The sequence below is a fragment of the Macaca nemestrina genome, chromosome 15 (assembly GCF_043159975.1).
Source record: "Macaca nemestrina isolate mMacNem1 chromosome 15, mMacNem.hap1, whole genome shotgun sequence".
In the NCBI taxonomy this organism is placed as follows: domain Eukaryota; kingdom Metazoa; phylum Chordata; class Mammalia; order Primates; family Cercopithecidae; genus Macaca; species Macaca nemestrina.
The window spans coordinates 7,125,734-7,136,792 of record NC_092139.1 but is presented as its reverse complement, the minus strand read 5'-3'; the positions used below and the strand labels follow the sequence as shown (position 1 = coordinate 7,136,792).

At 50.1% G+C, this 11,059-nt stretch overlaps 1 protein-coding gene across 3 annotated transcripts in view; it reads right to left on the bottom strand.

The window, feature by feature from the left end:
- Positions 1 to 6,579: 6,579 nt before the first annotated feature.
- LOC105470598 (prostate transmembrane protein, androgen induced 1) overlaps positions 6,580 to 11,059 on the bottom strand; it is a 62,294-nt gene continuing 57,814 nt past the window's right edge. For all 3 annotated transcript variants that reach the window (XM_011722750.2, XM_011722749.2, XM_011722751.3), the window contains exon 4: positions 6,580 to 10,813. In XM_011722750.2, the coding sequence (XP_011721052.2) occupies positions 10,268 to 10,813 (546 nt within the window). In that variant the 3' untranslated portion in view covers positions 6,580 to 10,267. The remainder of the gene's footprint in view (positions 10,814 to 11,059) is intronic.

Here is an 11,059-nt window from a genome sequence, read left to right as displayed (position 1 = left end):
TTATTTCCTATGAGGATACCAGTTAACAGTTCTGATACTGCTACCTACATACACTGGAATTGGATAATTAAATAAATGGATGATGAGTGATGGGACCATGTTTCTCATTGCTGGGGTGAGAGATTGCAGATAAGTAAGGGGAGAAGGCTAGAATAATTCATGTGGTGACAGATTAGGATTGGAGATAGCAGTATGAATTTATGTTTAGTTTAATTTAAATACAGATGGTTACATACACAAATATTTATAAATATATGTATATACCTGGGCTACTATACACACATATATTTCCTTGCTAAGTCAGCTGAAAAGGCCTAGAAACAATAACACACTATAATAGCATGCACACCTAGAGTTTGGAATGTCCTAGAGACTTGTTGAATGGCTTTGTCCAAAATGCTGACAGCAATATGGACTATAAAGTCCAGGCTGAGGTGGTCACAGATGGAGATGAGGAACTTATTGGGAGGTGACTCTTGTTATGTTTTAGCAAAGAGACTGGCAGCATTTTGCCCCTGCCCTAGAGATTTGTGGAACTTTGAACTTGAGAGAGATGATTTAGGGTATCTGGCAGAAGAAATCTCTAAGCATCAAAGCAGTCAAGAGGAGACTTGGGTGCTGTTAAAGGCATTCAGTTTTAAAAGGGAAACAAAGCATAAAAGTTTGGAAAATTCACAGCCTGACAATGTGATATAAAAGAAAATCCCATTTTCTGAGGACAAATTCAAGCCAGCCACAGAATTTGCATAAGTAATGAGGAGCCAAATGTTAATCACCAAGGCAATGGTGATGGCAGCCCCTCCCATCATAGGCCCAGAGGCTTAGGAGGAAAAAATGGTTTAGTGGGCCAGTCCCAGGGTCCGTCTGTAGTGTGCAGTCTAGGGACGTGGTGCCCTGCATCCCAGCTTCTCCAATCATGACTAAAAGAGGACAAGGTAAAGGTTGGGCTGTTGCTTCAGAGGGTGGAAGCTTCAAGCCTTGGCAGCTTCCCCATGGTGCTGAGCCTGCCGGTGCACAGAAATCAAGAATTGAGATTTCAGAGGATCTATGGAAATACCTGGATGTCCAGGCAGAAGTTTGCTGCAGGGGTGGGGCACTCAAGGAGAGCCTCTGCTAGGGCATTGCAGAAGGGAAATGTGGGGTCAGAGCCCCCACACAGAGTCCCTATTAGGGTACCACCTAGTGGAGCTGTGAGAAGAGGGCCACCATCCTCCAGAACTGAGAATGGTCGATCCACTGACAGCTTACACCGTGAACCTGGAAAAGCCACAGACACTCAACACCAGCTTGCCCATGAAAGCAGCTTGGAAAGAGACTGTACCCTGCAAAGCCACAGGGATGGAGCTGCCCAAGACTGTGGGAGCCCACCTCTTGCATCAGCATGACTGTGTTGTGAGATATGGAGTCAAAGGAGATCATTTTGGAGCTTTAAGATTTGACTGCTCTGCTGGATTTTGTATTTGCATGAGGCCTGTAGCCCCTTTGTTTAGACCAATTTCTCCCATTTGGAACAGCTGTATCTACCCAATGCCTGTACCCCCATTGTATCTAGGAAGTAACTAACTTGCTTTTGATGTTATAGGCTCATAGGCAGAAGGGACTTGCCTTGTCTTTGATGAGACTTTGGACTGTGGACTTTTGAGTTAATGCTGAAATGAGTTAAGAATTTGGGGGACTGTTGGGAAGGCATGATTTGTTTTGAAATGTAAAAAGGATATGAGATTTGGGAGGGGTCAGGGGCAGAATGGTATGGTTTGGCTGTGTCCCCACCCAAATCTCATCTTGAATTGTGTCTCTCACAATTACTACATATCATGGGAGGAATCTGGTGGGAGGAAATTGAACCATGGGGGTGGGTCTTTCTCATGCTGTTCTTGTGACAGTGAATAAGTCCCACAAGATCTGATGGTTTTAAAAACACAAGTTTTCCTGCACAAGTTCTCTTCTCTTGTCTGCTGCCATGTGAGATGTGCCTTTTACCTTCTGTCATGATTGTGGGGCCTCCCCAGCCACGTGGAACTGTAAGTCCAATAAACCTCTTTCTTTTGTAAATTGCCCAGTCTCTGGTATGTCTTTATCAGCAGTGTGAAAACGAACTAATACAGCAGAGATCAGAAAACTTTGGCAAAGGGTCAGATTGTAATTATTTTAGGCTTTGTACATCATATAACCTCTGTGGCAATTACTCAACTCTACCATTGCAGCACAAAAGCAGCTATAGGTGACCTGTAACTAAACTGGTGTGGCTGTTTTCCAATAAAACTTTATTTACAAAAACAGGCAGCTGGGGATTTGGTGTATGGGCCAATGTTTGGTGACTCCTGGTCTAGAGAGACGATGCAAACAGCCCAGGGCCCTGACACTCCTTAGAACATCTTGCTTTAGAAATAATGCATTTCCTAGTCACTGAAATCCCTGTTTGCTTATTTTTTGTTACTTGCAGCCAGAAGCCCCCAGACAGATACAAGTGTGCCAGCTCTTGTGCCCACTCTTTCCCTGTTTCCTACTGGCTGCACTGGGGTGAATGAGGGAGGCCGGGGTGAACAGGCAGCTGGATGGTGCACATCTGTCTGCCCATGTCTGACTGTCTGTCCATAGGAAGATTTTGAGGAAATTGGATGAGGAAACAGCATGGGTGGGATAGAGCATCCCAACTCTTCCAAACTGGTGACACGGAAGGCCGGCTGACTTCTCTGCCTCAGTTTCCATGTTTGAAGAATGGGGTGTTGTGAGAATGGAAGCAGTTGGGGAGTGCAGGCCTGGTCCCTCCTGGGAGCACATGTTTATCCCCCATAGACAATGGACATGAGTCTGGCCCTAACCTCAGGCAGTGCAGTGACCTTGGGGAGAAGCCATGAATTCCACAGGCAGTGCAGTGACTACCTCGGTAGAGCCGGCACAGAGAAGCTGGGGGCATCCTGGAAGGCTTCCTGGAGAAGGTGCTGTCTGAACTGGGTCTGGGTCTGAATGATGTCAGGGAAATGTGGGGTTTGAGAGAAGGGGATCACAGGCAGAAGGGGCAGCAGTGAGTACAGCCGTAGGTAGAAAACGGGGTGTGTGGGGAGAAAATGGTGTGTGTTGCTGGAGCATCTGGGAGACACCAGAGAGAATGGGAAGACTTTGCAGGGCCTTGTGAGCCTCGAGAGCATCAAGGCTTCCTTGTGAGGCCATGGGGGCCACAGAGGATTCTAAGCTTCCCCAGATTTGGGGGTCCCCCGAGAGAGGGAGGAAGACAGGAGGCAGTGGTGGGCATCTGGGTGGCATGGGAGCCTGGCCCAGACCACACGGTGGGGATGTGGGGAGGTATGGGTACCAGCTAGTTAGGGGTGCAGGTGGGTGGCATGGAGGGGAGGGAGAAGGGGCATCTGGGAGGAGCAGTGGGTGGGCAACAGGAGGCTCTGGTCAGGCGGACAACGGTCGCCACCAAGAATAAGCTCAGGAAATTCCCTGTTGCTGCTGATGGATTCCAGACGTTCCTCAGGAGGTGCCCACTGCTAGGCCTGATGCTCAGTGACATGGAGGCGGCCAGACCAGGCGACTTGCTGGTGTTCAGGTAACTTCCGGTCAGGACGAGCAAAGATTGGACATGCCAGGGATGCTCGCGTACCCACAAAGAGGCCCCGAGGCCATCCCCAGGGCGGCCTCGTTGACATCAGGCCTGTGAGGGGTAGTGGGGGGCCTCTGCCTGCCACTTGCAGCCAATACCAGTCTGCAGGTTCCAAGGCAAGGATGCATCTGTCCGGTCAACCGTGTCCCTGTCAGTGGCCCCTGGCACACAGTGGGTGCACAGTGCCTGCTCATCAGGTGGACCTAAAGGCGCCCAAGCCCAGGTCCCTTCTCGCTGTTCTCTCCGGTACCTGTGTGATGCTCTGAAGCCACAGGAAGTGACATTTGTGATCATGCTGGGGCCGCTTGTCAGCCCACACTCATCACCCTTCTGGGCTGGTGTGCTGGAGAGTGGGGGGCCTGCCTCCCTTTGCAGGGGTCACTTTGTCATATCGAGCAGCAGCAGTGCTAAGTCCCCTCCCAACCTGGGCTCATGCAGCTACCCGGTTCACCCTCTTCCCTCTTTTCCCTGTATGGCAGGTGATCTCTTGATCTCTAAGCTGAAGATCCAGTCTTCTATAAACCACCCCCTTCCTCCAAAAATCCCACTCTCCTGCCCCTCACCTTACTGTGCTGGGGTTCCAGTTTGAGTCTGCCTCTAAAACCTGAAGGTGAATCCTCGGCGGTCAGGGATTGCGTCTGAGTGCTGGTATCTCCCAGCAGCTATCTCAGCCTGGCACCCAGTTGTGATTAAAGAAAAAAAAAATGTTGTGGATGGAGTGAAAGATGAAACCTTCCAGGTGACTAGCTGCTGCCGTCAGAGAAGAACTTAGCATTGAGCTCGGCACTTAGTAGGTGCTCAGCAAGCGTCGACTGCTCTGATTTTGATCTGTGTCTACTTGGGCTATACTCAAGGATTTCGGGGGATCTCCTTCTTGATTAGAACCCAAGACTCCTCTCTCCAGCTGGGAAAGGACCTCTATTCTGTCCTGACCACCTGAGGGACACAGTTCTGTCTCCAGGCCCAGCCCAGGACCTGCAGGCTGATCCGAAGGTTCAAGGGATTCAATTGTAATATGAAAGCCCCATGTAGATGTCCACGTTAGCCTGAAGAGTGGCTAATCCTTGTGGGTACCAGACACCCTGCTGGGATGATGTTACAGGCATTATCTCATCAGAAACACCAAGTGCCAGCATCTCATGGTGCCCGCGTCAACCTCATGCTAGGGACCTGGTGGTCGAGGGTCTGCAGGGGAATGACCCCTAGCAGGAGGCAGCTGGGTTATCATGTTTGGTCCATTGCTCTCACCACCGAGGAGTTACAAGCTCTTTTGGTTTCTCTCCAATTCTTCATAATATCTGAGGTTTTTCTCCACCAGAAAGGGCCCTGGGAAGGCAGAGGGTGCTGAGTTCTGTCCTGATCACGTGGGCTGCTGTCTTGGGCAGCATTCCTCAAAGCAGTGAGCTGTTTCTAGGGCTCTGAGGTCCAGATGCTTAGGAAACCCTGGGGCTGAGGCCAAATGGTGTCCAATCCCTCATGGTGGTGGGGTCTTTGCATCTTTATATTGACTGATTAAAAATAATCTTAATCAGACATTAAAGTTGATTCAGTTGACCCTTGGAACAACATAGGTTTGAACTGTGCAGGTCCACTTATACGTAGATTGTTTAAATTAATGGATTGGAAAATATTTTGGAGGTTTACAGCAATTGGAAAAAACTCACAGATGAACATGTAGCCTAAAATATTATAAAATGTTAAAAAGGTATGTCATAAATGCATGAAATATATATAGATACTAGTCTATTCATGTGGCAATCGACTGTTTATTAATCGGTAAGGCTCCCGGTAAACAGTAGGGCTATTAGTAGTTAAGTTTTGGAGGAAGCAAAAATAAAGCATAAAGCCGGTGCAGTGGCTCATGCCTATAATCCCAGCACTTTGAGGAAGCTGAGGGTGGATCTCTTGAGCCCAGAAGTTCAAGGCCAGCCTGTGCAACGTAGGGAGAACTCATCTCTACAAATAATAGACTAATAAAAAATTAGTCGGGCGTGGTGATGCACACACACCTAGTCCCAGCTACTCAGGAGACTAAGGCAGGAGGAATGCTTGATCCTGGGAGGTCGAGGCTGCAGTGAGCTATGATGGTACCACTGCACTCCAGCCTAGGTGACAAGGTGAGATCCCCATCTCTAAAAAAAAATTTTTTTACAAGCAACGCATGAACTTTTGACAGCAGAGGGTTTCAGTGTGCCTTGAACCCCTCGTTGTTCAAGGGTCAACTGTAGAAAAATAAATGAGACAGTTTCTGTAGTGGTTACTGCAGGTGCCCCAGGCCCCATTGGAACCCTTTAGTGGGTCTGTGTAGCCCTCCCCCTGCCTCCATGAGCATTGCTAGTGGTTGACTTCTGGGAGGACAGTTCTGCAGCTTCTGAGACTCACTCCTCCCTCTTGTGCACCAAGAGCCAGAAGGGTCTGGGACTCTACCTTTCCAGGGTCCAGAGCCCCGACAGGTCCCCTTGGGATCAAGTTGACGCTGGAACTTTGTCCACAAGTGTCTACCTTGCTCAGCTTCTCCCCCTCCTTGATCCTCTTCCCTGACTCCCTTAGCTGAAGCTCCCTGGGAGCACATCCTTAAAACGTCCTTAATCCCTTGTACACAAGACCACGTCTCAGGGTTACTTCTGGAAGAACCCTACCTAAGATAGTTTTTTTTCTTGCAGACCTTATCAGAGCTTTCGTCATGCTATGGGGAATAATGATTTCCCAAAAGGGAGGAAAAATATGCAGTGTTTTGCAAAATCATTTAACAATGACCACCCCCTTTACCAGAACCTGCCTGAGCTAGTGTTTTCACGGGGCTCCCTGAATGCTGCCGGAACTAATAAAACAGAAAGGTTGAATGAATTGTTCAAGGTTACACAGCAGCTCCGAGGGATCTCTCCCCCTGCATTGAATGCATCCGGGGTTGTTGTAGAAACGGGTGGGGAGTGAGAAGAGCTACATTTGGCCAAAGAAGTGAAAAAGCCTCATTCCAAAGAATTGTAAAATTTATTGTATAAGTATTGCAGCTTTTCAGAATGTCATCATTGCCACTAATGATTACTGATACACAACAAGCAGTTTCTTCAGGCCTGTGGATTGGCATCCAAATACAGAGTCTTATGCAGCGGGGCGTGGGTGCGCGCCCCGCGTGCCACAGAGTGCTTACATAAGTTTAACTTGAACAGAGCTTGGGAAATGGAGCTGCAAAGGAGAGCAGTTCCCACGCCAGGAACCAACGTGAAAGCATTGGAATCAGCACAACAGCCATGGAATCAGGCAGGCAGGGGAGGACGGGCTGTGTCCTTCTGAGCTCTATAGTACAGCAAGATTTCAAGCAGTTTCCAGAAAAAAACACAACAACAACATTTTCTTTCCTTATCATCGGGATATTTCATGGTTCTGGAAGCTTCGTGTTGCACATAGGAAAAAAAATTTCTCTGAAACGTACAATTCATAGGGACGACCAGTGAGGACAGGGCATGAACCTGGCTCTCCCCCAGCCCTGATTTTTGCTACATATGGGGTCCCTTTTCATTCTTTGCAAAAACACTGGGCTTTTTGAGAACACGGAAGGTTCTTAGCACAATTTGCGAAATCGTCTGTGCAGAACCGGGCTTTGCAGGGGAGATAATTTTCCTCCTCTAGAGGAAAGGTGGTGATTGACAGGCAGGGAGACAGTGACAAGGCTAGAGAAACAGTGACGAGGCTAGAGAAAGTCACCCTCGGCCTTCCCTGAACCAGGATGGAACGGCAGATCCCTGAAACCAAGCTGGTCCCCCTCCAACTAGCCACTTCCGAGAGCCCCATCTAACTTCCTACTGGAAAAGAGGGCCTCCTCAGGGGCAGTCCAAGAGTCTTCAAAGATAATGTGACAACTACCATCTAGAGGAAAGGGTGCACCCCCAGCAGAGAAGCGAAGAGCTTAACTCTGGTCGTTTCCAGAGACGACCTGCTGGCTGTCTTGGGATGCGCCCAGCCTTTGATAGGTCACCAACCCCATGAACTTCTGCCATCCGTTGGGCATGAAGCCGGGGACAATGGGCTTCAACACGGAGTTGTCACGAGAGGGACAGGCTCTGTCCTCAAGCCGGCTGAGGGCAGCAACCACTCTCCTCCCTTTTCTCATGCAAAGCCATTCCCACAAATCCAGACCATACCATGATGCAACGAGACCCAAACACTTTGGCTCAAGAGGATATGGGGACTGCCTCAGCCTGGCTTTGGGCTGACGCCATGCACACACACAAGGTCCACTTCTAGGTTTTCAGCCTAGATGGGAGTTGTGCACAAACCTTGGCAAAAAAGATTGGAGGAGCAGGAGGGGTCACCTCACCAAGCTAGGCACCTCCTCAGTGGAGAGAGGGTGAGGACGTGCGAGGACGATGGGGTGTCTGAAAAGCAGGAGCCCTTGGTGGACCCTGGGAGGGGATACCAGTCCCAGGTGAGTGAGGCACTGGCCAGGAATGTCCCCACCCTGCGACAGGAGTGTCACTGCTTCTTCAGTAAGGCACTAGAGACACGTCACATAAAGGAAAGATACGTTTCAATAATCTTTACAAATGTGTCCTTGTACCTTTCAGGATAACCTGTATTGATTTCTCTGCAGGACCTTTTCAAAGAATCCTCTTCTAGAGAGAAACAAATTTTAGGCTGACAACTTCACGGAGAGACAGGTTCTGCTGTTGCCAACGAACGAGAACTTTCTACTAGGCTGGCGGCACGCAGAGCCCACGTCTGTCAGCTGCCACCTTCTTAAAGCACATGTTTCACATGCATGCAGTTCAGGTGGCTAGAACTTCAAAACTGTGCTCAGGTTTTTGTTTTGGAAGTTACAAAAGTTGTTCACAAACAATAGTTATTGCCTCTTATATCTTTCTTTTATGTTAGTCTGCTAGTCAGCATTCTGCCCAAAAAGGAAAGCCACTCCCATGGGAAGGGAGGGGGTAGCAGCTGGGAGTCTGCTCTTCCAGCTGGGGGACCTCCCACCCCCATGGGGAGGAAACACGTCGAGCTCCAGCCACTGGCCCCAGTGGGTCCCAAGGCCCCACCCTTCATGCTCTCCTCTCGTCACCTCTATTTATGCTTGCGTGCCCCTTCCCCCCTTCACCTGCATGTCACCAGCAGGTCCCGCCAACCCCAAACCTATTTGGTGAAAATCTGAAGAACAAGAGCAGAGCCTAATAGAGATGTAAATGAAAACACAGATCAACAGACACACCAGAAGTGAAGCGTTGTTTCTGCGGGGTAAGGAGATGGAAAGGTGGGAAGAGAAAAGGTGAATTCTGCACCCGCAGCTTGGGTTGGTGTTGACTCAACTGCTTTACTCACTTTAACCCTTTCACCTATCCTGGAAGAAACCTGGGCTTGTCACCTTTTCATGTTGGGTTATCTGTTTATTGGCCTCTCAAGTGAGAATTGATCCGTGAAGGGAAACAGACAGGATGAGGTCAGATTTCGAATACCCTGGGCCTTCCTAGGGTCCAGTGCGGCAGTTACCGCACCTGCCTTCACCGGTGAACCTTGAGCCGGCTGAACCACCACCAAAGCGCCCTGCACAGACAGGACATCGAGCCCTCTGGCTTGTCCCTGGCAGCCCGTGCACCAGCCACTGCGGCTTGTGAGGGGCACCATGCTCCACCCCACGGGGACCTTCATGGTTGGAAAAAAGAAGAGGAAAAACTAATTCCTTCGGTAACAGTTTATTTTCATTTTTGGGAAAGGCAAAACCACTACGTGGAACTCCGTGCCTCCATGGTTAACTTTCCTATTTTGCTTGTGATTTAAAGGCTGTTCTGGGCCAGAGGGGGAAAAAATGTGTCTCCTTCGGTAGGGAATGTATAACGTGGTGATAACCTGTCACTAGGCAGAAGCAGCATCCACTCTGCAGGGACAGCGGCCCCTCAGAAAAGCCCGCCGCTCCCAGCCAAGGCCTCTTTGCAGACTCCACGGGGAGCTACCCTCTGCCGTCAGGCGACTCTGAAATTCCGACATTTCTCCCTTAAAGTCTCAACAGACACGAGAGAGGTTTCCATCAAGCAAGCACTGACATATTTATATTAAAAAATAGTGCAAAATCTCAACATTTATATAAATAACTCTAAACCCCTGCTTTGTAATTTTTTTCTTTACAAGGTAATACACACTTTCTGACTTGGCACTCAAAAATTGCCATTTTTTTTCCTCTTCTAGTTCAGAAAACAACTTTTTTTTTAATAGGCCTCTTCTAATACAAAAATACTCCTGCCCTCGCACATACAGTTTCTCTTATCTTATATATATTTATATATATAATATTGCAGATCTTTAAACAAAGGTTTTGTGCAAATATGTCTTTAAAGTTAAGTGAAATTATCATAAACAAAAGAAAATAAGCATTCACGCACGCAGCTCAACTAGAAACAAGAAAGACTACTGTAGAAACTTTTTTCTCTTTTGCCTTCAAGACACAGCTCAACAAAGAAACGTGTTTTTTTTTTCTTTTTTCTTTTTTGCAAGCTCTCTTAGCTTGTGCATTCAGACCAGACATCACATGTAAATATTTATACACAAGGAGGTGGGAGGGGAGGGGTACACGGCGCATTGCTGTGCCCCTGCCTTCCTCTCACTCCTCTTCTAAGAAGCGCGGAGTGTCCTGCCTTTTCACCTGCGCAGCCCCAGCCCGGCCCCCTGGGGACCCTAGAGAGCATGTCCTTTCTGTTTATCCTTCTCTTTGCTCCAGATGGCTGCACTCTCTAGGGGCGCGATGTGTGTGTGGTGGAGCCGGGTCCCCTCCAGCAAGGAGGGCGGCCCACTGCTCTGCTGGTGCTGGAAGGAGGACCCCGGGTAGTGGCCGATGACCTCGCTGTAGGTGGGCGGCGGCCCCTCCATGCGTCCGCCGCTGCCGTAGCACGTGGCGCTGATGCCCGAGTTACTGCTGGGGGGGCACGGGCCGCCCAGCCTGGCACTATCCATCAGGTCACTGTCGAAGATGGTTCTGTTTGGGGGTGCGCGCACCGACTCCCGGTTCAGTTCCAGCTGCTGCTCGGGGTCCCGAAGCTGGAGGGTGCAGGGGCCCTGGTAGGGTGGGGGCTCCTCCCCGTCCGACAGCGAGATGGTGGGGGGCAGGTCGATCTCCTGCTGCAGGTACGGGTAGGTGGGCTGGAAGCGGTGGAAGCGGTCCCGCTGGGCGAAGGGCGGCACGGCCAGGCGGTCGGTGGGCCGAGGCGGGGCGTAGACCTGCGGCTGGAGGAAGCAGAGCGGGAGTGAGGGAGGGCGGCCTTCTCAGGTCGGTCGTCCAGAAGCGACCCTGAGCCTGGAGTTCTGCTGCATGGGACTTGGCTCTCTGGGGAGAGGGAGAGGGCGGCAGGGCTGGCGGGGGCAGGAGCCGACAGCCTGATCCCGCGGGGGGCCCTGGCCTGTGGGCAGCACTGCAGAGCTGCACCGCCTCCTCGAAACAGGGGCAGCGTCCGGGCTCCCGTGTGCAGAAAG